The sequence below is a fragment of the Pelodiscus sinensis genome, chromosome Z (genome assembly GCF_052426305.1).
Source record: "Pelodiscus sinensis isolate ZL-2025 chromosome Z, ASM5242630v1, whole genome shotgun sequence".
Lineage (NCBI taxonomy): Eukaryota > Metazoa > Chordata > Testudines > Trionychidae > Pelodiscus > Pelodiscus sinensis.
Window position 1 is genome coordinate 33,931,525 of NC_143085.1, and position 27,953 is coordinate 33,959,477.

At 45.0% G+C, this 27,953-nt stretch overlaps 1 protein-coding gene across 7 annotated transcripts in view; it reads right to left on the reverse strand.

Annotated features, from left to right (window-relative positions):
• Window positions 1–13,365: 13,365 nt before the first annotated feature.
• Window positions 13,366–27,953, reverse strand: part of CMKLR1 (chemerin chemokine-like receptor 1) — a 66,951-nt gene continuing 52,363 nt past the window's right edge. For 6 of the 7 annotated variants that reach the window (XM_006123602.5, XM_025184933.3, XM_075898768.2 and 3 more), the window contains 2 exons: window positions 22,324–22,407; window positions 13,366–20,861 (listed from right to left, as the gene is read on the reverse strand). In XM_006123602.5, the coding sequence (XP_006123664.3) occupies window positions 19,788–20,858 (1,071 nt within the window). In that variant the 5' untranslated portion in view covers window positions 20,859–20,861; window positions 22,324–22,407 and the 3' untranslated portion in view covers window positions 13,366–19,787. Of the gene's footprint in view, window positions 20,862–22,323; window positions 22,408–27,953 lie in introns of those variants that run through there. The other variant, XR_016348326.1, reaches the window with a different exon arrangement.

Genomic DNA, 27,953 nt, shown 5'->3' on the forward strand with positions numbered 1-27,953 from the left:
CATACCGGCACTGAGCTTAGATGTGTCACTGATGCGCCTGGTGAACAGGGTGCTGATTTGGAGTGCCTCTCCCTTACCTGAAGTGGTATTGTGTGGAGATTGCCATTTCTCTCCTGTGCTGATTATGATTTGCAGAATGCCTATGCCACGGCATACCCCTATGTGTCAATGCCAGGTGCACACATCAGATAAAAGGCTTTATCTATAGCTGCAGGTTTCCTATTAGTAACAAACCCTTCACTTTATATTTCAGGCAGAAGTTTTATTTACTTTCATCACGGATATTTGATTTTAGCAAAAACTCCAGCAGTGGGATTTTTTTAATGTCAATCACAATATACAGTTTTATGTATTTATTCTGTTCCCCCTCTGTTGTTTACGAGGGCTTCTCAGCATCTTAAAAATAGCTTTGTAGGTGCAGAGCTTGAATGCTGTACTGACGAGTGCCATCAAAAGTGCCTGGGTAGTTATATATTGTGACTAGCACCTAGAACCTCCACTGAGAGCAGGTGCACATTGTGCTGGGCACCGCATGAACAGATGGTGCAAGAGAGTTTCTGTCCCTAATAATCTTGCAAGGAGAAACAGGCACTGGAGGGTGAAGGGTCGCACAAGAGGTCAGGGCTAGAGCTGGAGAGAGAAAACAGGCCTTCTCTGTCTACATCTTCAGCTTATCTGCCCCAGGGAAGGGTGCACCAATGGGAGAGAGATTTCTCCCTTCAAATATTCTTTCCCTTTGTTGCTTTTCTCCCCCCCCAGGGCTCAAATCAGCCCATCTGTGGTTTAACTTTTGACTTGGTTGTCCAAAGCATCCACAGGGCTGTCCTAAAACCTGCTTTTCTTGTTCCTCTGTAGGCCAGTTTCTGCGTGGCACTGAGCCGTAAGAGGCTTATTGAGGAAACAAGGTCTGTCTTTAAACAACAACGACAACAACAACAACAACTGCCTTTCCGTGTTACCAGCTTGTGAGTGGGAGGAAACTACCGAAGCAGGGCTGGAATTTTGGAGTTAAACATTTCTTTGCTGTGTGTGTGAGGAAATACATCACACCCCTCTCTAGTGGCTGGTCCACAACTTAGATAACTTACAACTGCTGTTTGCTAATGGGCTTGTCCGGGGCTGGGCAAAATATGGCCCGGGGGCCGGCCCGCCAAGCCACTGGATCAGGCCCACGGACCAACCTCCCAGGACTCTCAAGCACACGGCTGCTGCAGTTTAGAGCTCTGCAGGGAAGGGGAGGCTTCTGTGATTGCCAGCCCCCCAGCCCAATCCTCAGCACATGTGGGCTGGAAACAGCCGGCCAATAAGAACTGACCTCAGCCAATCGCTCAGCTCCTATTGGCTGGAATCAGCCAGCCGTTCAGAGCTGAGAGATTGGCCTGGGGATGGGGGCTGCACAAGCCGCTTCCTCCTCCTGGAGCTGAGCGCCATGTGGAGGGAGCTGCCTGCAGTTTGGAGTGGTCTGGGGTGCTGCAGGCAGGGAGCCCAGCCTGCCTTGGGGGCGCTGCAGGGCTGCTGGCTTAGGGAAGCGCCTCCCAGCCAGAGCCTGCCCCTCCCACCTCTGCCCCTCCCGCATCCCAACTCCCTCCCCAGGTCACCAACCAAACCCTCTGTACCCCTCTGCCCCAGGTGACAACTCCCTCCCAGACCCTGGACCCCTCCTATGCCTCTGCCCCAGGCCAGAATCCTCCCCTGCCCCCAAACACCCTCCCACACCCTGCACCACAATCCCTTGATCCAGGTCACAACCCCCTTCTCCGCCCAAACTCCCTCTCGTACCTCATACTGTCTCCTGCACCCCAGACCCTTACTCCGTGTGCCCTTCCATACCCAGCCTCCACCCTGGATCCTGTATCTCCTCCACAGAAGAGTGGACCTCTTTCCAAACTCTTGGAGTAGCCCCCCAGCAAAAATTATTGACCACCCCTGGGCTTGCCACTATAGAGATCTGTGCTTAGGCATGGAAGTTCCTAGCCTCACGCTGCAGGGTCAGGCAAATGGGCCAGATACGGGCAAAAAAACTGCCTCATAACATGGTTGCCCATCCTTTGGCCTGTCTCATGGTCTAAAATGAGTGAGCTGCAAAGAGTGGACTGACATGGCTGTCGTAAAATGTAGAATTTTTAACCTGCAAGATCCCTTTGACCTCCAAACACACACGCCAGGAGAGAGGAGTCAGGGAATAAGGAACTGGCACAGTGTAAGCAAGAATAGGTGCTAAGCAGGGTTCCCTGTGAGCTGGGTGCTTATGAGAGATTCTGATGCCACCCAGCTGATTCACAGAGCACCCACAGCAAGGTTTGTGTTTCTACTGGTGGTGCACATTTTACAGGCCTCAGTGCACATAAACAATTTATTCCATACTAAGGATGTTAAATATTGGTTAATTGACTAGTTGAGTAGTCGATGGAATTTCTGCTGGGGCTCTTGGTACATTTCAAAGTAGGAATGCGAAACACCACGTGCAGCCCAGGGCCAGTGAGAAGTCCTGCTGACTCCGGGCTGTACGCAGCGTGCCAGCTTTGAAAGGTACAAGAGTCCCCAGCGGTGGCTCTTGTGCATTTCAAAGCTGCAACTCAGCATGGAGCTTGAGGTCAGTGGGGGACTCAGAATCCCCCGCTGACCCCAGGCTCCATGCTGCTCTGTGGATTTGAAATGCCATTGATTCTGCTTTTGATTCAGTTTATGTACAACAAATCGCACCAATTTATTTTTTGCCATAGGTGTACCATGGGGCTGTGAAGTGGGGGAAATTAAACACTAAGACAGTAATTCAGAGACTATCATAGGTTCTGAGCCATCAAGCTGCTGTGCAGGCTAAGTCCAGGTACGGGGTTGGAGAGGTGGAATAACATGTTTGTCCCCATTTTATAGATCGGGAACTAAAGCAAAGAGAGAGACTAAGTAACTTGATCAGGGTCACACAGGGAGTCTGTGGCAGAGGTGGCAATAAAATTCCAAGTCCCGGTGTAGTCTCTAACCTGTGCTGTATTATCCTTTTGTTTTTGTTCAGTTTCACAGGCAAGGGAGATTTTCACTGCAGCAGCACAGTTCTTTGCTTTAGAAAACACCTGTTAATAGTATAGACTCTTTACTTAAGTGTGCAAAGAACTATTTCCCATGGTCTTTGGCATTTAAATCCTGCTTTCATACAGCCTGGCTACCTCTACACTGGCATGATTTTCCAGAAATGCTTTTAACAGAAAGGTTTTCCATTAAAAGCATTTTTGGAAAAGCGTGTCTAGATTGGTAGGACGCTTTTCCACAAAAGCACTTTTTGCGGAAAAGCGTCCGTGGCCAATCTAGATGCGCTTTTCTGCAAAAAAGCCCCGATTGCCATTTTCACGATTGGGGATTTTTTGCAGAAAACAAATCTCTGCTGTCTACACTGGCCCTTTTGCGCAAAAGTTTTTCGGAAAAAGACTTTTGCCCGAATGGGAGCAGCATAGTATTTCCGCAAAAGCACTGACAATCTTACATGAGATCGTCAGTGCTTTTCTGGAAATTCAAGCGGCCAGTGTAGACAGCTGGCAAGTTTTTCCGCAAAAGCAGATGATTTTGCAGAAAAACTTGCCAGTCTAGACACAGCCCCTATGTGCCAGGCTAGATTCAACCTCAGATTGTCCCTTTAATTCTTGAGTTTATGCTATAGATAGATCAACATTTAAAAAGTATTGCCACAAACACGCCAATGAATGCCATATTTTCCTCTGTAAGGGCTACTTCCTGGCCACTAATGCCCCTACGCATTTCACCACCCACTGCAATGGGTCCTATGTGGTCTGTATTGTCAGAGTAGCAGCATGGGACTGATTTTCCTCCCTGCTGAGCCTACCAGACCCACCAACTAAGACTGTTCATCTCCTCGCCAGAAAGCAGCCTCCGGAAGCTTCTGCACTGCGTGTGACACATTGATTAATTAGTGTAACTGTGAGACATTCCCTGCAGAGGAAAAGCCCCAAGTGCTAAGTATTGTTGTTGTTTTGAGCCTCACCGCGGTACCAGCCGAGCTCTCTCTGTGCAGAAGCCTCTAACAGCACAAGATGCATACAGGAGTACACAGGGCTTCATTCCCTCCCCAAACATCACACAACAGTAGTGAGCAAAGCAAGTTGGCTCCGTGCTGGCAGAACGGATTCCCTCTAGCAGTACCGAGAAATAAACCACCCATCGTCTATACCTCCAGTTACAGAGCCAACAGGCCCCAAACTCAGAGTATTTATGCTCTCCTACTACCCAGTCTACATCCTACTGGGCTGCTCCTCGGCAACAGTTTGTCCACAGACTCCTGCCTACTTGCCGCGGCTCAGAAGCCAGGATCTCTTGGGGTGCTGCTCATAAATAGGAGGCTATGGGAATGAATCTGATTACAGGGTTAAGGCCTTTGGCTTGTCTACATTTTGGTGTTTAATTTGAATTAGGGTAAGAAGTGAATTTAAAGCCCAATAGCTATCCCAAAGAACTCTGCATGTGAATACTTATTCCTGAACAAGACTGTTTGGTTGCTGTTTATTTTTATCCACTTTCAAATGGGTTAAATTATCCCTGAATAACTCCATATGTAGAAGAGACCAGTTAGTCACGCTCTACCTTCATCCCACCCCAGTTCTAATTCACAACCTTTCTTCTACAAATAGATTTAAGAAACTTGGGTCTTTCCTCCAAACAGAAAGACCAAGATGCAGGCAGCAGGGTGACTGGGTGCACACATTTCATGGCCCAGTAGTCATGTAAGCAGTCAAGGAAAAACATCATCCCGCTCTTGACTACCACTGTTACCTACTGTATATTTTAGAGAATTTTTCGATCTGTTTGATCAAGAACTCTTCCCAAACAGTAAGAACTAGGACCACCCAATTCAGGATACTGCTTCCTCCTATCGTAACTTAGAGCAAGGTAGGAGTTTGGTTGTGCCAGGAAAATGGGATGTGCCTGGAATGGGATTGGTTCCCATTAAGCCATTCAGAAAAGAGACAGAATCACCAAAGCAAGTACAGTCCTCCAAACTGACATCACGGATGGAATATTGAAAGACACTGGATCAAGCAAATAGAATGAACCCAGCATAGGATTAATTCTCAATACAGCTCACAGAAAAGAGGTAAAAATGGAGAAATGTGGAGAAGCAGTGGGGGTAAATCTCCTAGTTTCTTTGTACAGGATGTACCTACTAAACAGTCCCTGGGCACAGGTATAGTTGTAAGACAGAGTCAGTTAACAGCTACGTTGCGGTTTGCAATTTCAGAATAATCCTTGAATAAACAAGTCTCCTAAACAGCCTTACCTATCTTCAGAAAAGGGCTTGGGGCTAGTGTTCCTGTTAATGTTTTTATGTGTGGGATAAATTTTGTTATGTGCACTTAGGCATGTGCATATGTGCACTACCAATATAACCACATGCTGCTGACTGTGGGAGCTGTGGGGGGCTCTGTTAATTAGCTGGGTGGCATTGGAATCTCTCCTGGGTAGCCACCCAAATCCTCAGCTTACAGGGAATATGGCTTGGAGCAAAGGTAAGGATTAAACATTCCTTCATCTGGGGCTTGCACTGTTCAGATTAATGGAAGTTTTGCAGTTGGTTTCAATGGGAACTGGACCTTAGACCCCAGGCCTGCTATCAGATCTACCTGCATATTCCTGGATGCCACAGGGATTGCTGGGCTCTGGCTGTAAAGCTCTGATTGCAGGATTGAGGGGTTCCTTTGTCTGACTGGTTGGTTTGCATTTATTATGGGCCTTCTGTGTTTGATTGTCTGAGGGCTCCATTTTTATTGTTCTGCAGGTTCCCGTGGCTGCTGGCCATGTGCTTTTGGGTATCAAATCCAAATAAATAACAAACAGTTTGAAGTGATAATTCCAGAGGTTTGCAACTTCCCTGGAAGTGTCCAAGTTTCCACTTTCTGCTTCACCTTTTTCTCTCGCTTCATGTCTTCATCGTTTCCCAGTCAGCATCACTAAATAATTCACATGGAAGAAATCTCCCAGTGAAACTGGTCCAGCAAACAAGTTAAAAAAACTGGTATGGCAGCTACCCTTCTCACTGCTGTGTCCTCACTGCATACAAGTGTGTTTTTACATCGAGACAGTTCACTCAGTGTAAAATCCTAATAGAAAAACAGGGGCCAGTGGCTGTTAACTGCAAGACTCATTGGGGATACAGGGATAACATTACCTGGATACAGCCACAAGGGTCTTCTCTCCACTAGGATTCTACTCTCATAGTTATCTTCATGTAACATTCCTGTTTTTGCAGAGAATCTCTAACTCTAACCTTCACCTGATGCTCTTCTGGCTATCAAAAGCAAGAAACATCATGGAATCGACTTATCTGTCTTTGGAGGGTGTGCCTGGTCCTCCTTCTCCATATCAAGTTGACATTCACAAGATGATGCAGATGAGAGGCACTTGATAAATTAATAAAAATAATGAGGAGTCCTGTGGCGCCTTAAAGATTGACAAATATTTGGGTCTAAACGTCTCAGAGGGGGCACCATGTTTGTTTTTAAAGTTAAAGACTGTGACTAGTCCTGTAGCACCTTAGGATATGTCTACACTAGCCCCTTAGTTCGAATTAGGGTGGCTAATGTAGGCATTCAGACTTGAAAATGAAGCCCAGGATTTAAATATCCCTGGCCTTATTTGCATGTTCCCGTCCAGTCGCCATTTTGAAATTCCACTAGCTCAAAGTAACTGCCCGTGGCTACATGTGGCAGTGAAACAGCAATTCGAACTAAGTCCTTACCTTAGTTTGAATTAACTGTTACACCTCATTCCAGGAGGAGTAACAGTTAATTTGAACTAAGGACTTAGTTCGAATTGCTGTCTCACTGCCGCATGTAGCTGCGGGCAGTTACTTCGGACTAGTGGAATTTAAAAATGGCGACTGACAGGAACATGCAAACAAAGCCAGGGATATTTAAATCCCGGGTTTCATTTGCAACTTTGAATGCCTACATTAGCCTCCCTAGTGTGAACTAGGGGGCTAGTGTAGACATACCCATAGAGAGTATCATGAGATTTCGTGGGCACAACCCATTTGGGCATAAGCATTTATGGCTAAAAACCACTTTGTCAGATGCATCGCACATAAGAATGGCCGTACTGGTTCAGACCAAAGGTCCATCTAGCCCTGTAGCCTGTCAGCAGACAGTGAACAAGTGCCCCAGAGGGGCTGGACCAAAGACAATGATCAAGCGATTTGTCTCCTGCCATCCATCTCCAGCCTCTGACAAACAGATGACACCATTTCTATCCCTTGGCTAATAGCCTTTCATGGACCTAATCTCCATGAAATTATCTAGCTTCTCTTTAAACTCTGTTATAGTACTAGCCTTCACAGCCTCCTCTGGCAAGGAGTTCCACAGGTTGACTATGCGCTGTGTGAAGAAGAACTTTCTTTTATTAGTTTTAAACCTGCTACCCATTAATTTCATTTGGTGTCCTCTAGTTCTTCTATTATTGGGAACTAATAAATAACTTTTCTTTATTCACCCTCTCCACACCACTCATGATTTTATATACCACTATCATATCCCCCCTCAGGCTCCTCTTTTCTAAACTGAAAAGTCCAAGTCGCTTTAGCCTCTCTTCATATGGGACCCGTTCCAAATCCCTAATCATTCTAGTTGCCCTTTTCTGAACCCCTTCCAAGGCCAAAATATCTTTTTTGAGGTGAGGAGACCGCATCTGTACACAGTACTCAAGTTGTGAGCGTACCATAGTTTTATACAGGGGCAGTAAGATATTCTGGGTCTTATTTTCTATCCCTTTCTTAGTAATTCCTAACATCCTCTTTGCCTTTTTGACTGCCGCTGCACACTGTGTGGAAGTTTTCAGAGAACTATCCACGATAACTCCAAGATCTCTTTCCTGATTTGTCGTAGCCAAATTAGCCCCCATCATACTGTATGTATAATTGGGGTTATTTTTTCCAACGTGCATTACTTTACACATATCCACATTAAATTTCATTTGCCATTTTGTTGCCCAATCACTCAGTTTGGTGAGATCTTTTTTAAGTTCTTCACAGTCCGCTTCTGTCTCGACTATCTTAAACAGTTTAGTATCATCTGCAAACTTTACCATCTCACTGCTTATTCCTTTCTCCAGATCATTTATGAATACATTGAACAGGATTGGTCCCAGGACTGACCCTTGGGGGACACCACTAGTTACCCCTCTCCATTCTGAAAATTTACCATTTATTCCTACCCTTTGTTTCCTGTCTTTTAACCAGATCTCAATCCAAGAAAGGACCTCCCCTCTTATCCCATGATAATGTGATTTACACAAGAGCCTTTGGTGAGGGACCTTGTCAAAGGCTTTGAAAATCTAAGTATACTATATCTACTGGATCCCCCTTGTCTGCATGTTTGTTAACCCCTTCAAAGAACTCTAATAGATTAGTAAGACAGGATTTCCTTTTACAAGAAACATGTTGACTTTTGTCCAACAATTTATGTTTTTCTACGTGCCTGACAATTTTATTCTTTACTACTGTTTTGACTAATTTTCCCAGTACTGAAGTTAAACTTACCGGTCTGTAATTGCCAGGATCTCCTCTAGAGCCCATTTTAAATATTGGTGTCACGTTAGCTATCTTCCAGTCATTAGGTATGGAAGTCGATTTAAAGGATAGATTACAAACCACAGATAATAGTTCTGCAATTTCCCATTTGAGTTCTTTTAGAACCCTTGGATGAATACCATCCGGTCCTGGTGATTTTTTAACGTTAAGTTTTTCTATTTGTTCCAAAATCTCCTCTAATGACACTTCAATCGAGGACAGCTCCTCAGATTCATCACCCATAAAGGACGGTGCAGATTTGGGAATCTCCCCAGCATCCTCAGCCATGAAGACTGAAGCAAAGAAATCATTTAGTTTCTCCGCAATGGCTTTACCATCCTTGATTGCTCCTTTTGTATCTCGATTGTCTAGGGGACCCACTGTTTTTTTTAGCAGGCTTCCTGCTTCTAATGTACTTAAAAACATTTTGCTATTGCTTTTTGAGTTTTTGGCTAGCTGTTCCTCAAAATCTTTTTTTGCTTTTCTTATTACATTTTTACACTTGATTTGACAGTGTTTATGTTCCTTTCTATTTATCTCACTAGGATTGGACTTCCACTTCCTGAAAGATGCCTTTTTGTCTCTCATTGCTTCTTTTACATTGTGGTTAAGCCACATTGACTCTTTTTTAGGTCTCTTACTATGTTTTTTAATTTGGGGTGTATATTTAAGATGGACCTCTATTATGGTGTCTTTAAAAAGTTTGCATGCAGCTTGCAGGGATTTGGCTCTAGTCACTGTGCCTTTTAATTTCTGTTTAACTAACCTCTTCATTTTTGTGTAATTACCCTTTTTGAAATTAAATGCCAGAGTGCTGGACTGCTGAGGTGTTCTTCCCACCACAGGAATGTTAAATGTTATTATATTATGGTCACTATTCCCAAGCGGTCCTGTAATAGTTATTTCCTGGACCTGATCCTGCGCTCCACTCAGGACTAAGTTGAGAATTGCCTCTCTCCTTGTGGGTTCCTGTACCAGCTGCTCCAAGAAGTAGTCGTTTAAGCCATTGAGAAATTTTATTTCTGCTTCTCTTCCTGAGGTGACATGTACCCAGTCAATATGGGGATAATTAAAATCCCCCATTATTATAGAGTTTTTTATTTTGGTAGCCTCTCTAATCTCCCTTAGGATTTCAATGTCAGTATCATTGTCCTGGTCAGGTGGTCGATAATATATCCCTACTGCTAAATTCTTATTATTGGAGCATGGAATTACTATCCATAGTGAGTCTATTGAGCATGTTGATTCATTTAAGATTTTAATTTCATTTGATTCTATGTTATCTTTCACATACAGTGCCACTCCACCACCCACACAGCCTGCTCTATCTTTCCGATATATTTTATATCCCAGTATGATTGTGTCCCACAGATTTTCCTCATTCCACAAGGTTTCGGTGATGCCTATTATGTCAATCTTCTCCTTTAATATGAGGTACTCTAGTTCACCCATCTTATTAGTCAGATTCCTAGCATTTGCGTAGCAGCACTTTAAAAAATGGCCTCTGTTTATTTGTCTGCCCTTTCCTGATGCATTGGATTCCTTTATATGCGGTTGTTTGTCTGCTCAGGCCCATGGTTTGTCCTCTCCCCTCCTCTCTTTCTGACTACAGCCTAGAGAATCTCTATCAACAGATTCTCCTCTAAGAGAAATCTCCATATGATTCATGTGCTTCTCCGCACCAATCGGCTTTCCCCCATCTTTTAGTTTAAAAACTGCTCTACGGCCTTTTTAACGTTTAATGCCAGCAGTCTTGTTCCACCCTGGTTTAGGTGGAGCCCATCCTTCCTGTATAGGCTCCCTCTCTCCAAAAAGTGTCCCCAGTTCCTAATAAATCTAACCCTCTCCTCCCTACACCATCGTCTCATCCACTCATTGAAACTCTGAAGCTCTGCCTGCCTACCTGGCCCTGCGCGTGGAACTGGAAGCATTTCTGAGAATGCCACCATAGAGCTCCTGGATTTCAGTTTCTTTCCTAGCAACCTAAATTTGGCCTCCAAGACATCTCTCCTACCCTTCCCTATGTCTTTGGTACCTACATGTACCACGACCACTGGCTCCTCCCCAGCACTACACATAAGTCTATCTAGATGCCTTGAGAGATCCAAAACCTTCGCACCAGGCAGGCAAGTGACCATACGGTTCTCCCGGTCATTACAAACCCAACTATCTATGTTTCTAATGATCGAATCACCCACTACTAACACCTGCCTCTTCCTCAGAGGTATCCTCAGTGTGAGAGGATACCGCAACATCCTTTGGAAGAAGGGTCCTAACTATGGAATGGTTTCCCTCTGCTCCCATTGAATACTCTATTCCCCTGAGAATTTCATCCTGCTTAAGAGCACTGAGGCTCTCAGACTGGAGGTGGGACAGTACTACAGTGTCCTAGAAAGTCTCATCAACATAGCTCTCTGCCTCTCTTAGCTCCTCCAGTTCAGCCACCCTATCCTCCAAAGCTTGAACTTGGTCTCTGAGGGTCAGGAGCTCCTTGCAACGGGTGCACACATATGCCACTTGCCCACTGGGCAGGTAATCATACATGTTACACTCGATGCAATAAACAGGATAGCCCCCACTCTGCTGCTGGGCTTCTGTCTGCATTTTTTCCCATGAATGAGTTCGATTGATAAGGTTTCTAGTTAAAATAGGAAGTTTTTATTAAAACCTTTAACCTAAGCTATAAAGACAGGCAAGAGTACCTTGGCCCCTTCCCAACTCCCTCTCTAAACTCCCTATTTGCTGCTCCTGTTTGCAAGCTCCCTGGTTGCTGACTCTCAGCTTTATAAAGCCCTAATAGCCCCGCCCCCTGACTAAGGCTCAGCCAATTAACAGAGGCTTCTAGATTTCAAACCTTTAGAAGCTCACAGCTTCCAGCTGCCGGCTACAGCACACGCTACTTCAAACAAACCAAACTGACAAACACAAGCTCAGCACACAGCAAGTACCCCCCCCCCCACACACACACACACACACTACAGACAGCCACTTACCTCAAGGGTCCCGTATTTACTCCTCCTTTACCTGGAGAACTCCCTCTCAAAACTCCCTGTTTGCTGCTCCTGTTCACATCCGACAAAGTGGTTTTTACCTATCAAAGCTGGTGCCCAAATAAATTTGTTAGTCTTTAAGGGCATGCCCACACTAGGAAATTATTTTGAAATAACCTATTTCAAAATAATAACTCTCAAAATAATTATTTCAAAATAGCATGTCCCCACTATGGGGAAGCCTCGAAATGAGTGCAAAGCAGGCTCCATTAATGTGAATGTGCTATCTTGACTTAGAGCCCCAGGAAGCACTGGAGAGAAATTACTTTGACTCTGAAGAGTAGTTATTTCGAAATAGCAGTAGCGGAGCAGCTAGACTACCACTATTTTGTGGAAAGCAGGAGTACAGATTTTGAAATAACCAGCCCCTTATTTCAAAATAACAGACTTGATGGTGTGACCGCTCCGCTTATTATTTCAAAATGGTGTAGACCAGGGCTATAGTGCCTCAGGACTCCTCATTGTTTTTGCATATACAGACTAACCCAGCTTCCCCTCTGAGTCTTGGTAGATTAGAAAAGCTGAGCTATAGCGTGTGGGGGGGAGGGAGGGAAGGGGGTGGAGTTTGATGACCTGTTGGAAATCTAGCTTTATTATCAGAAGTGTTTCTACTGCTTGACATGCAGCTCAATTACTTGGGCTTTGTGAATTAGCTGGGTCTGGTTGAGCTCTCGCTGTCAGACCTATAAATAGCTTAGTGTCTTCTCAGGCAGCTGCCTATTGACTTTTTCCTTTTGTATAAATATATATATTGGTCCTATAGGTGTCTGCATACCAACTCCCAATTACTGAGCAGTGAGTTGGCTCTATGAGGTTTTCTAGTACTGTAAAATATAAAGTCTACTCTAGAAATGGAACATGTTCTAACCATTGGCCTTAAATAGCCCTCTGGGGTTTTTTGAAATCTCTATGGTTATTGCCACAGCTTTGGTTCCCTCCTGGCCTTCCGGCTGCCAAGCAGTGACATCAAGAGTTATCAGATCTAGCTACAAGTTGCAACTCAGCCACCTCGTTTCTAGAACAAGCCTTGCACTGCAGACTCATAACCTTGCCCTGTTGAACACAGTGTTCTCTGGAACTAGACCTTATCCCTGCCCCAGGATCATTGACAAAGAAACCAGCTCTACCCAGCTGATCTCTTCTAATTAATTTGTAAAGCTAGGAAATGGCTGTGGCTAGGGGCGCTGCTCCTGCCAGGCTGGTCAATAGCTTTTCTAACCTTCCCTGAGAAATTAAATCTTTGCTGTTCATGTTTCCACGGGGACCCTTTCTCTGATGCTCTGATACCAGTGTTGGTGAACACATGCAATGTGTCAAGTATCAGAGAGGTCACCATGTTAGTCTGGATCTGCGAAAGTGACAAGGAGTCCTGTAGCACCTTATAGACTAACAGATGTATTGAAGCATAAGCTTTCATGGGCAAAGACCCACTTTGTCAGATGCATGTAGGAGAAATTTCCAGAGGCAGGTATAAATATGCAGGCAAGAATCAGGCTAGAGATAACAAGGTAAATTCAATCAGGGAGGATGAGGCCCACTTCTAGCAGCTGATCTGGAGGCGTGACCACCAAGAGAGGAGAAACTGTTTGATTCTAGTCCCAGCTGTGCTGCTGACTCATTGAGCAGGTCATATTGCCTTTCTGTGCCCCAGCTTCCCCATGCAAATAATATTTACCTACTTTACTGGGGGGAGTTGGCAGCTCTAGTTAATTAATTAACGATGTTGGAAATAAGTCTGGACACTCTGGATGCTGTGAAAACAGGCAAGAGGATTTATTACACACAGCTGCTGGTGGAGTGCTACCAGGGGTTAATCTGGTTAACACTGGTTAAGCAAAACATTACAATAAATTATATGCGGGGCGATGGACGGAGGGGAAGCAATTCAATAGGTTCTAGCAGCAAGATGAAATGAGGAAGTAAGCCAATAAACTACGAAGGTTACACAGAATCTCTGCCCATCACCAATTAAATACCTTATCTCTTAATACAGGTAGTTATTCCTAACAAGCTATATAAGCCAACATAAACAAAACAGACAATTCAATTGCAACATAATGGAAGAATCAGGTCCCAAGGGCCTTTCTCGGACAAAACTCTCAAAGAGGTCAATAGTACATACTGATTTCAAGGTATTTTAGCTCATTGCTTTGCAAAATGCACTGTCCTAAGGGTAGGATAATTAAAAAAGGTGTAACCTTTCCATGGCGCTGATAAGCATCTAACTGATAACTTCAGTGGGTGCCCACAGCACCCCATCTCCCCATCAACTTGATACACACAAGATTATGCAGATAAAACACTTGGCTGGAGGTTTATCCAATCCCTTTGCTCTATGGGTCTCACCCACGTAGCATCTTAGACACAGATCCTCAAAGCCATTTAGGCCCCTCCCTCTGATTTATTGATAGCTTTTTCCTCACAATACCTTTAGGAGGGGCAGACAGATCAGTATCGACATTTGGTGGGGAAACCGAGGCACAGAGACATGAAATATGAGCTGACTCCCAATCCAAACTCCTCCAAATTGTGGGGCTGGTGGGAGGCAAGTTTTGTGGTTAGATCTGTCTTGGAATTGGAAGGTTGATTTGTTTGAATCATTTGAGCCATGTTCTGAATGGGAGTAAATCAGTGCTGGATTTTCAGCTGGAGCGTTGCTTATTTACCCCAGCTAAGGGCATTGCCAAAAGAATGTTGTTCATCAAATTTCAGCCACAAGGGACAGCTCCATTCCAGGCTTTTGGGGAGGCTATTCCAGGATTTGAACCTGGCCTGTCTTGCTCCCAAGGTGACAATCACATCCTTTTGTCGGTAAGTGTCACTCCTTCCCCTATGCAAAATAATATAGAAATGAACAGTGACAGAATCAATAGGTTTCTACAAGAATTTATTTTAAACCCAGTGGAAACTGACTCACTTCCTTTGCCTGTGTTTTTGGAGCTATGCATTAGAATTCTATAGCAAGGAAGCAATTCTCTGTGTTAAAAGTTCTTTTGGCCTGCTAGCAAGTTGTTTTCGCACCCAAGGCATTTCCCCTACCCGTAGGATCATGGTGAGTGGCCTAATGGTTATCAAATGGTCTTTGTGCTGGTTGGACACTAAGGCTACATCTACACTGGCATGTTCTCACGCAAAAACTCTTTTGTGGAAGAGTTCTTCTGGAAAAACTCTTCCAGAAGAGAGTGTCTACACTGGCATGTGCTATTGCGTAAGAGATGTGCTTTTGCTCAAGAGCATCCATGCCAGTATAGATGCTCTCTTGCACAAGAAAGCTCTGATGGCCATTTTAACCATAGGGTTTTCTTGCGCAAGAAATTCATGTTGCCTGTCTACACTGGCCTCTTCTGGAAGAGCTCTTGCGCAAGAGGGCTTATTCCTGAGCAGGAGCATCAGAGTTCTTGCACAAGAAGCCCTGATTTCATACATTAGTACGTCAGTTTACTTGCGCAAGAACACGCAGCCAGTGTAGACAGGCAGCAAGTTTTTGCACAAGAGCAGCCGTTTTTGCACAAGGTCACGCCAGTGTAGACACAGCGTAACAGTATGTCTACACTGCAGAGTTTTTTGGGGAAAACAGCCATTTTTCAAAAAAACTTAACTTATGTCTACACTGCAATTGTGTTCTTACAAAAAAAATCGAAAGAACAGAGAGGGTTTTCTGATATTGGTAAACCTCTTTCTACAAGAAATAAGCCTTTTTCTTTGGAAAAAGGCATGTGTGAATGGGGAAGAGGCAGTTCTTTCGAAAGAAAAGGAAAGAGGAAAAAGCACAGGTGCCTTGGTGGCCACTCTGTCCTTAGTAACCTCAGCTGAAATATGAGAGAGTGTCCATTCAGTGTAGCTGCTATCTTTCAAAAAAGCAGATCGCTTTTTCAATGTGCTTTTGCTGTGTGGATGCTCTCTTTTGGAAGAAGTTTTTTCAGAAGATCTCTTCCAAAAGAATGCTGCGGTCTAGATGTAGCCTTACTCTACAAGCATCTGTCCACTGATTTGCATTTTTTAAATATGATTGTCTTGATTTTTTTAAATATTTCCTTGTTTTACAGCTCATATCAATAGCTGTGTCTGATACAAAGAAATCAACATATAAATATCATGTCACCAGCTTTCACTCATTGCTAGTAGTCAAGAAGCTAAAAGCATGACTTATCTCCCAAATTAACTGTGCATGAAATTGGCTAGGGAGAGTGGTTCAGACCATATTTTATCTAAAGGATGTATTAATGGACAATGCAGTCTAACTGAAAGGTAACGCCACTGGCAGGAAAGTTACTTGATGGGTGATGAAAAGGGAAGAAATCTTGAAATGAGATTCATTATTTGAAATGTTTAAATATCCCTTATAGGAATTTAATCAACAGGTTTCTATTGAAATGATTCTGAAAACACAGGGTCAATTCCAGGCTCCTGCAAAAGTAAATAGAAGTTTTGCCATTAGCTTCACTGTGGAACAGCCCAAGAGAGTCAAGCTGGCCTGGCAGCGCCCATGCCCAAGCCTCTGGGCACATCAGGGGAGGGAGGAGTCATGTAGGGCAGGGTGGAGGTGGAGCAGAGAGTACAATCCTCACATTCTCCACTTCCCCTCAGCCTTGCCATCCCCATTTTGAGCTGCGGAAGGGGCCATTGGCATGGGGGGGGGGGGCTCCAGTCACTGAGCTGTCATTCAAAACATGGCCAAGGCCTCTTGCTCACAGATATTGGGAAGAGCTCAGTTTGCACCCACATCACTCTGAAACCGCTGTTGTTCCAGCTGCTTATATGTATGGATTAAAATGTACCCAGAACACAACTGGTGTGAACCCAGGCTGGTCGATAGATTTCTCCTCTCCATGCTGGCTGGCAATGCCAATCAACCAGCCCATTGATTTGCAAACGGCATTTATGACTTCTGAGGTTTAACTACTGCTTTTTCTTCCCCCTCCATTTGCCGCTTCCCTGCTTTACTCCGTTTAGGGCTAAGCCCTTCCAAGGGAGTCTTGTTAACCATCACTTAGGAGATGCAATCTAATCTGAGGCCTCTGTGCATAAGATGCTCGTTGCAAGGGTCAGGAAGTAAATTTGTTTCAGTCTCGCACGACTGAAAGGAAGCATTAAGGAGTTTTTGTTTTGCCTTGCTCTGAATCAATAGGCATTGAGCTGGGGTGGAGCTGACATGCCCGATTTGAGGGATTGTGGCTATCTTTCCTGATTTGAGAGCAGCTAGGAGACAGGGTGTGGAGGCCAGAGATTTCCTGTAGGAAGATATTTCACTACTGGAGCCTGGTGAAAGCCCCAGGCATGACAATATTGATGGTGTCTTTGAAGAGGTCATGGGGCAATGTGTGTGAAAGATGCACTACCGTGACCTCATTCAGCCTCATAAAGAACTTTCTCTCCTGAGAAGTCAGCGACAGGCGGTGTCAGAATAAAAGGAACCCAGACAGCAATTTGACTGACTTTTTCAAAGGAGCAAAAGTGAAGCAAAATGCTTTTTAAAAAATCTCGCATTGCTCCTAGCCTGGAACTCTCTGCCTCCCTAGGAGAACTGCTGGGTCTAGGGAGTGCCTTGTTGCCAGGCTTGGAATCTTGTGTGAGGCAAACTTAGGGTAACTACACAGCCAAACAGTTCCGTGGCAGCAAGTTTCAGGGCATGGGTAAATCGGTGAGAGCTCACACTGCAAACGTCAAAGTAGCAGTGGAGACATTGCTGTTTGGGTTGGGGGCCAGGTTCCAAGACCCTCCCCTCTCGCCAGGTTTCCACCTGAGTCTGTACAGCTATTTTTATACCCTGCCAGCCTGTGCCAGTTGGCCCAGGCTTTCAGAGTCACTGCTGGGGTCTTGATTTTCTGTATAAACATTGGCTGCTCCTGCATTCAGTTCCCCATAGGCAAACCCCAGAAGAGCAATGTTCCCTCTAATTTTTTCCAGCAATGTGCAAAACAAATTTTGTTCTGTGCACCAAAGCATGTGTGGGTGTGCACCACCTGTAGAAACACATGCTGCTGGCTGTGGGTACTTTATCAGCTGGGTGGCATTTGAATCTCTCCTGTGTGGCCACCCAAGCACTCAACTTATAGGGAAAACTGTAAGCATGATGGACTTAGTTGGGAATCCCTTGCAAGGATTAAGGGGTATCCATCAGACCCAGCAGTGATGGATACTACATCAGTTTGAAGCTTGAGGCTCCAATGAAATGAAACTATTAGTAGGATTGCCATGTGTCTGGTATTGGACCGGACAGCCCAGTGTTTGCATCATGTGTCCAGTAAAAAAAAAGCAGAAAATACCAGACATGTAAAATGTCTGGTATTTTCTGTTTTTCTCAGATGGAAAGCTGCTTGGGACAGTCTTTTTTTGTTGTTGTTTTTTTTTTTGTTTTTTTTTTGTGGTCAACAACTTTTGGTTCTTTGCTCCCACCCTCACCCCCCAATATGTTTGGTATTTTTGGTGACACTATCTGGCAACCCTAACTATCTGAGCTTGCCCTGGCTGTGAGACAAACTGCTTTTTGCCCAGAAGAAATTGCAAAAAGAAAGTGTCCTATGTTTTGCTGAGAATTCTCTCTTTCTGGGATGCCACAACACCCCCACCCATCTCAAAATGCAGCCGGCTGTCACAGTATTGGATTGCTTTCCTGATTCACCAAAGCATTTATCTCCACGCACAGGTGTAGGTCCACCCACTTCAATGGGATGACTCAGACATTTAAAGTTCACAACGTGCTTCAAAGCTCTGCTAAAATGCAGAGGTAGAAGAAGTTATCCCAGGATGTAGTTTGTATGTCAGAAACACTGTTTGACCCCTTTGCTGTACTGGTGTGATGTTAATGTAAGTTTTTTATCAGTATTCTGTCTGATATTTATTTGGGGTATTCTTATCCTCTCTGACTTCAGGTGGACTCGATGAGAAAAGAACGTTCAGAATAAAACCAAATTATACTAGTACCAATATTATATGCCTTTAAGATGCTGGTTAATTGTCTGTACACATACACTGTACATAACATATTCATAATCATTTTCTTCCATAATAGGCACCATATATTCCAGCTATAATAGGACTAAATTTTGATCCCATCATGTGTGCTGGAGAAGGTTAAGATTACAGAGAGTTGCCCCTGCTGCCCACCACCCTCTGGGACCTCCAGCTCTGCCACCTTGAGGCTGAAGTGGAAAATGTCCCAGCAGTCTGTGAAAGTCATAGAATCCATTACTGAACCCCGTGATGAGTATTGGAAGGATGTTCTCAAAGCAGAGATACAATTCATGGCTTCCTCTATCTTCTTCCCAATGTATGCGAGAGGAAATCTGTTTCTGTGCTTTTTTTCCTCTCGTGGCATAAGTCTCTTCAATTTCTGTGGTATTTGGAAACTTCTACATTACCCAGTCTTCTAGCCATTTAAGGTCATATAGTCTAAATATGGGTGCTAATTGTCCGTAGATTAAGCAATTATATGTTCAAATGGAGATTTGTGCAGGCAAATACTATACCATGTGTGCAGACACCACTAATGCAGGGTTTAAACACACAATTATTATGTGCAAGCATGTATAATCCTTGAGGATCTAATTTGGGCACAAGATTGAATGATTGACTGACTGACTGGAATTAACAAGTCCAATAGTCAAGGGGTCACATGGATGGAAATGCATTTTGGCCACAGAACTTTTCAAACTCTAGGACACAATAATCCATTTCTGCAGTTTGAACTTGGGATGCTTTAAGGCCATGCTGTCCAACACACCTGCCATTTGGCAGGTTGAATGTGGCTAGTTGGCTTGAACCACTATAGTAGCTCTGCTTCAGGATGGGTTGGACACCATGCTTTAAGGTAATATTGTCCTTCTGATGAGCCGTTCAGGTGGCATGAGCAGAAAAGTGTAAAGGTCAGAGCAAAAGGTACATGAAGAGGGACTGAAGTTGGTATTGTGTTATGGTTTGTCACTTTTTCCATGATGTGGGTCAGAAAATCTCTAATGAAGATTCATGGCACCCGTCGTCAGACATGACTAATGTAGGAAGATGCACAGATTGGTTAGAAAAAACCCAGGAACTTCTTGGAACTCATGCAAAGTGGTCTTTGGAGAGCACTAGAGAATGCTCAAAGAGCTAAGTGAAATTATCTTCTGCTTCCAAATAAAAAGCAATGGGAGTTTATCTTGGGTGTGCCCCTAAGGTACTGAGGGTAGAGATTAGAGAAACACTGTCTCCTTTTCAGTCATTGAGGACATCTTAGAGAAGCTCCTGTGAGTAAGACTTGAGTAGGTGGTATCTTCACTGAGTGCATTCACTAGTCTGGAGAGGATGCCCACCTTAAACTTTTTAAATTCCTGGCCCATGAAAACATAAAGGATGGGATTCATGCAGCTGTTGGCCGCAGCTAGAGCTGTGGTGATGGGCATTCCAATCTCAAATAGCACATGGGAGAATTGGACGTGCTGTACTTCCAGGAGGTTCAGGATATGGAAGGGGGTCCAGCACAGGAAGAAGGTCACGATAATGGCGATAATGATTTTGAAGGGCTTTTTGGATTTGGCGAGCCGATTTCGTTTCAGCTTGAAGACAATGATCGTGTAACAGACTATGATGATAGTGACCGGAATGGCAAACCCTATCAGAAACTTGATGACATTGACTGCTGTATGTCTCTTTACACCCAGGTCATGATCTTTCTTGGACAAGGAGTAGTTATTAAAACAAACCATTTTTCCTCGGTGAGATACAGTTTGCCGGAAAATAAGAGACGGGCAACTCATTAGAAAACCAGCAGACCAGACGACAATGCAAATCAAACATGCCAGTTTGATGGTCCGATGGTTTTGGGCCCAGACTGGGAAGACCACAGACACGCAACGGTCAATGCTGATTGTTGTCAGCAGCAACACGCTGCTGTATAAGTTTAGGTTGAGCAGGGAGGAGTTTAATTTGCACAGGGCTTCCCCGAAGACCCAGTCGTAGTTCATGGCAGTGTATGCGATATTCAGTGGCAGGAAGATGTTGAAAAGAAAGTCAGCAGCAGCCAGGTTGAGAAACCAAAGGGCATTGACGGACCTTTTCATCTTGAAAGTAATAATCACAATGACTAGGCCATTTCCCAGGATTCCCAGAAGGCAGGTGAAGCTGTAGATTACAACTGAGAGAATCCTAGAAATGTCTTTCCCACCATGCGATGGCTCTTCCTGAACACTAACCACGTTCGAATTATTATAATAATAGTCAAGATAATCATCCAGGTATTCCAGAGTGGAATTAATGGTCTCCATTATCTATAAACAAATCACAGTCATTTCACCATGCAATTCTTTTATGGACTGTCAATCTGCTTGTTTCTATATATGAGGCCAAATCTATAGGGCCACCAGGAAGACTTCAGGATTTGTCCCCAGACTTTAGTTTGTCATGTAAATGGATTGTTCCATAATGCCTTAAATGAGCATATCTATGGTTCTCCTTAGAAGCTGCATTCCCACATGGGAGGGCTGTAGCTGGCTGCTTTGTGCATGTATCTCAGGGTAGAATGTGCCCTATGATGTTACAAGCATGGTTAAAATCATGCAAGGGGGCTATCGTATGAAGTGTTCCCTCTACATTTTTTCCATCCATGTGTGGAATAAATGCTGTGCTGTGCACCAAGGCATGTGTGAAGGGTGCACCACCAGTAGAAACACATGCTGCCGGCTGTGGGCACTCTGCTAATCAGCTGGGCAGCACTTGAATCTCACCTGGGTGGCTGCCCAAGTGCTTGTCTTACAGGGAACACTGATTGTATCTATGTTTCACAGGTGATTTCTCTGGGGAAACCCGCCTTTAGCTGTCAGTAAGCACAAACTAGGACTGAACAGTTAAATATATCAAATCCTGGCTCACCAGGAAATGCTCTATGTCATGGAGTTTAATAGTGAGTCTATTGGCCAAAATACCAGCTTCTCCCATTGACACAGCTACTCATGGGCGATGGGTATCGCAGGCCAGGGGAACTCCCCAAAACAGCCTGGCATGGTCCTGCCCACAGACCCCCTCCTATTTCCCACCAGAGCTCTGGGTGTGCCACCCACCTGCTCAGTATTCTGGCTGCCCTATATTCTGGGGTTAGCATACCAGGGGCCAAGCCACTCACCCAGCACTCAGGGTGGGGGGCATCCAAGCAGCTTGTGGGTGGGAGGAGCTGAGGGCTGCTATAGGAAGGCTGCAGATTCTGGTAGAAGTTGGGGGCGGGGCCTTCTACTGAAAGGGTAGGGCCAGAAGCTAGCTTCCCCAAGCTGACAGTTCACATGCCACCCATGCAGCTACTGCCTCTCGGGAAGGTGGAGTACTTACGCCACTGGGATAGCATCTTTACTGAGAGCTACAGTGTCTACAGGGCTATAAGTGCAGACATGCCCTTAGTTTGGATGGACAATGGTAGGGCGGAGTGGAGAATGTATCATTTGGTGCCATGGGACATGAGCTAAAGCTGTTGTATTTCACTGATGTTTGGAATCAGCCCTCACTTTGCACAATAGTTATACCTCCTCCCATCGAGGCCATGTCTGCATCTTAGAACTGGGTGCTCTGTTCAGTGCTTTGAGATCCTCCAATGAGTGCAAAATATTGTTGCCCTGCTCTTTCTCCTCCCCCAGGCTCCCTCTACCATTCATTAAATTGCATATTTCTGAGCCAAATTTGCAGGATTGCGCAGATGTAATGAAGGCTAGAATGTGGCCCTGAGAGCATGTTATCAAATCTCACCTCTTCTCACCAGTGATTTTGCAACTCCACTCTCAGTGTTCCTGTTGCAGGGGCCTCACCCACTCACTGAGTAGCTGGATCAACCTGCAATACAGGATAGAGACTCACAGGGTCTATTTGCCAGACAAACAAATACAACTCTTTCCAAGGACAGCATTCCCTATTCAGATGCATGTGTTTGTTCATGGATACAATATCAAAGCAAGGATCCAACGTGGGCCCTGTGCTATACTGAGCGGTGAATTAGAAGGAAGGACATTGGTGTTTGTGTTGAGTTCAGCCAAAAATTGTGGTGATCCTTAGATTCCAAAGCCAAGAGGGACGGTTATCATTTTGGACCCTCTGCATAACCCTGACCAAAGAACTTCCTCACAATAACTGCTAGAATACATCTTAACAAAAACCAGACACCTGTGATTTCCTCTCACAACAGTTAGTAGTAGAATGGCCACATCAGTGTTATTATTTCTTTGGTCATGAAGCACCTTAGAGACTAACAGAAAATGTAAACAGTACCAGGAGCTGTTGGGAGCACAACCCATTTCTTCGTTTGAGTTGTGCTCATGATACCATCTACATTTTTCATTAGTCTCTAAGGTGCTGCAGGACCATTTGTTGTTTTTAAAGTTTTTTCAGTTACAGACTAATATAGTTACCCCTCTGAGACTTTTAATTCCTTAATGTATCTGACATAAAGTTCCATTTGCTAATATCATAGAATCCATAGACTCTCAGGGTTGTCTAGACTACAGGCTTCTGTCGACAGAAGTTTTGTCGACAGATACTGTCGACAAAACTTCTGTCGACAAAGAGCGTCTAGACTACATTGAGTTCTGTCGACAAAGCAAGCTGCTTTGTCGACATGGTAGTGTAGACGCAAAGGACAGTTTACATTCAATAACACCTTCTGTCGACAGAAACTCTGTCGACAGAAGGTGTTATGCCTCGTAAAATGAGGTTTACCAGCGTCGTTATGTCGACAGAACTCAGCGGTAGTGTAGACGCAGGTATAGTTTTGTCGACAAAAGTCCACTCTGTAGTCTAGACACACCCTTAGATTCATAGGACTGGAAAGGACCTTGAGAGATCATCAAGTCCAGTCCCCTGCCCACATGGAAGGACCAAGAACCCTCTAGATCACGGTTTCCCAACCTGTGGGTCGGGACCCAAATATGGGCTGCCATTACATTTCAAAAGGGTCACCAAGTGACTCCCAGGTGGCTCTGCCTCCCATTTCCCCCCGTTTTTGAATTGCTTTGGGTCACCAAGTCTTCCTGAATTGTCAAAATGGGTCCCCATCTGGAAAAGGTTGGGAACTGCTGCTCTAGATCATTCCTGACAGGTGTCTGTCCAACCTGCTCTTAAATATCTCCAGAGATGGGGATTCCACAAACTCCCCAGGCAACTTATTCCAGTGTTTCACCACCCTGACAGGTAGGAAGTTTTTCCTAATGTCCAACCTAAACCTTCTTTGCTGCAGTTTAAGCCCATTGCTTCTTGTCCTATCCTCAGAGGCTGAGGAGAAGAATTTTTCCTCTGTCCCCCTTGTACCTTTAGGTACTTGGATATGGCTATCCCCTCCAGCTCTTGTTGCTTCCCACCTCTCTAACAAGGATATTCCAAACTTGATAAATCAGTTTATATTTAATCTTGTTTCTGAGAAGCTGAAACAGCCTCTGCTAAGATTTCCCCCAGCAGGCCTGGCTTGTGAAGCCATGGATCTTTCTCTGCTCTATGGATTCTTCATCATCACTCAGCATTAGGAAACCCGCAGAGAACTTCAGTACAAATGTGCAAAGTTATCAGTGAGCTAAAATAAACTTAATGCATCTAATCCAATTGCTGGTACAAATTCACCAAGATCACTCCTTTTAGACTAGGGATGAACTGAATCCAGGGGTTTTTCTTTTAATGTTGGAACTAGGGATGTAAACTGTTGTTTAAAAAGTTAACCAATTAAACACTATGTTTAATCAGTTAACCATGGAGTGGCTCCCTGGGCACAGTGTGGTGGGCCTGGTAGAGCTGAGGCCATTGTGGTACAGGTGGGGCTTCTTGGGCCAGGCCCACTGAGCCACTCTATGCGTGGGAAGCTGCTTCAACAGGCCTGGGTCACTGGTTAACTGGTTACCTCTCTAACTGGAATCAGAACAAGTCAATCTCAAACTCAGCCAAACAGTCCATAATTCACAGGTTCCACAGCCTGAAAGCACCAGTGTATTAATAATCTACTGTGGCCTCCAACATTAGCTGCTGTTTTATTGACCAGGACTTGGCTTCAGGTTAATATCTTAGCAAGCAGAAATAGCCAATAGCTATTTTTACTAGCAGAAGTTTCCATAGCTTTCCTCTCCACAGAATCAGATTTATCTCAGAAGGACAGTTATTGGCAAATGGTCATTTCTTAAGCATCATCTGATAGAGATCATCAGCTACCATAAGAAACCACTGTTGCAATTTTCAGATGTGTGTCATTAACCCTCAGCTTTGGCTGATATATATTGCTAATATAAGGAGACATTTCCTGCTAAAAGAGCACCACCTCCAAGCCAACACTCAGCATGTCTTTTTAAACATGACAATCAAGCTATTGGTTGCATTATAATTAATTAAGCCCATCAGAAATACACACAATACACAATGAATGTGCCTTAGCTAGCTCTCTGAGGCCCTGCCTGTTTTACATATTTCATTGTGCAAAGTCACAGTGCCATGTGCAGTAACGAAAGGCTGGTTTGGATCAGTCATTCAAAGACCCTAATGTAGACGAGGTCAATAACTGACTTGTAAATATTCACTGTGGATTAAACAGGGGCAGAGCCAAAGGCAGTTACTGTACATGAACTTGTGCCTAATGCACTGCTCGCCACACAGGGTTTTGTGTGCTAGCAAAGCAAATATAATGGTCTTAAACAGGCTGTAGTGCAATACAGCAGAACTTGAGACAATTCCGACACTGTTCATGGAGCCAGGCCTCCGGCTTGCTTTCTGAATCCACTGCTCCCCCGTGATGTGTATTGGGCAGCACCAGGCAAGAGAAGGGCACTACGTTTCAAAGACAGCACCATTTGTTGAGGAAGACAGCACTCATGAATGAAAGCTGATAGCAAGACAGAAATACCCAGGCTAGAGGGAACAAAGGAATTGCTTGCTTTGTTCCTCCAGGGCAAAAACACACCAGAAGTTGTAAGCAATAAATCATGGGAGTCAAATGACTGGACTCAAATTGCCCTATGAGGAGAGATTAAAGAGACTGGGACTTTTCAGCTTGGAAAAGATGAGACTAAGCGGAGTGTGATAGGCCTCTATAATATCATGACTGAGGTGGAGAAAGTGAGTAAGGAAAAATTATTTACTAATTCCCATAACACAAGAACTAAGGGTCACCCAATGAAATGAGTAGGTAGCAGGTTTAAAGCAAACAAAAGGAAGGATTTCATCACACAGTCAGCTTTTGAAACTCCTTGCCAGAGCACGTTGTGAAGGGCAGGACCTTAACAAGATTCAAAAAAGAGATTCATGGAGGACAGGTCCATCAATGACTATTTGCTAGAATGGGCATCCCAGGAGGCATACCTGGGAAGTCGACAAATGCCTTTGCTGTCGACTGTGGAGTGTCCAGACTACTGCGCTGAGCCGACAAACAGCTGATGGGCTCAGCACATCAGCCATTTAAATTTAAATGAAGCGGGGATTATTTAAATCGCTGCTTCATTTTCCTATGCCAGGTAGCCTAATCTACATGCCTCTCGTGACAGAGGCATGTAGTCTAGACATACCCAATGTGTCTGTAGCCTCTGTTTACCAGAAGCTAGAAATGGGTGACAGGGGAGGGATCATGTGATGATTCCCTGTTCTGTTTCCTCCCTATAGGGCACCTGGCATTGGCCACTGTCAGAAGACAGGATACTGAGCTAGATGGACCTTTGGTCTGACTCAGTCTGGCTGTTCTTTTGAGTCTCAGCCCCATGACCGGGCTTTTACACATGGCAGCAGAGTTCTGTTTGAAATGCTTGGCTGATGGATACTGTGGGCCATGGGTGAGCAAGAGGCTGCCAGCGGGCTGGATCTACCTGCCAAGTAATCAGATCCAGCCTGTGGCTGACTCACAGGAACCCTTAAGCACTGCACAGTGGCAGAAGCTTTAAATATGGCTACTCTATTCTGGGTGCAAGGTGGGAGGCTTTGTGATTTGTCTCGCCTCCCAGCAAAATCTCTCAGCTCCCATTGTCCAGTTTTTGACCAATAGCTGCCGAGATATTTTGCTGGTGGCAGTAGCAGCCAATGAAGCCTCTTCCCTCTTTCCCTCCCTCCCCACTCCTTCACCCTGACCAGAGCAGAGCCACATGGAGCAGCTTGTGATTGCAGCCTTCTTCTTCCTGCAGGGCTGCTGACTGGAAGCTTCCTAGGTAAGCGCCTCTCAGCCAGAGCCGGCCTCTGGCACCCTCACTCTCTCTCCCCCCCCACAAACTACCTGCCTCAGGCCACTACCCACACCCTCTGTACCCCTTTCCCCAATGTCACAATTCCCTCCCGGACCTTGCACCCACTCCTAGAGCCCCTCCCGTTGGCCAGAATTCTCTCTTGCATTCATACTCCTTCCTGGCCTCTTCCCCAGATCACATCCCTTTCCTTCACCCAAACTCACGTGCAGACTCCACAGCCCCTCCTGCACCCCAGTCTCCTACCCCAAGGTCCCTTCTGCATCCAACCTCTGCACCAGACCCCAAGCCCCCTTTGTAGAAATGCGGCCCTTGAGCACTTGCCAAAATCTTGGAGTGGCCTCCCATTCAAAATTATTGCCCACTCCTGCTGTAGTTGATAGCACCTGCACTAGGGATGTAACCCAGTCCTGGAGTGCCTCCCCTTCCATAATGACCATTTTCAAAGGGACTTAGCTCTGTTTGAAATGACTGACTCAACACAACACCCCTCAGGACGGGCCTTCTCTCTTTCCATGGGGACTTGCTCTCTGTCTTCTGAACACAAGTGTGCTCCACTGGAGTAACAATTTTTGTGTTAAGCTGGGCCAGATCCTGAGCTCCGTAGTGGGCCTTCACTCCGTTTGCCTGCATGAGGGTCGCAGAATGTGGATCGTTATGATGATTCACTCGCCAACAGGGAGTTTGGGATGTTGCAGAATAAAGGGCAGACCAGTCTCTGCTTAGAGAAGCTTATAGTCTATATAGACCTCAGGGACTAGGTTCCTTGCTGGTGTAACACTACTGAAAATGATGGAGCCACCCCAACAGATAATTTTTCCCTTCATTTTCCGGTTCCTTGAGATCCCAGTTCTCTTCATCCATGGCGAACCCAGCTGCATAGTGCTCTAAGTAAAGCAATGGCTGAAAAGTGTTTCTGGCCTGGGGGAACTGCAGGCTGAACGTGTCCAATGCAAATTAAGGCTTGGACACTCTGGGGCCTTCTCCTTATAGCAATGGGGATGCAACCACCAGCCAGACCCCATTATAACCTGAGAGGAGGGGGGAAAAGAGCCTTCTCCATTGACACACCGTGACCCAGGCTTTATTTTTGCTGCAGTGCTCCCCAGTGTTGTGGGGCTACCTCTGTCCAGCAGGCTGGGGATGAGAAGCCAGGGGCTGGGATGGGGGCGGGGTTCTGTGGGATTT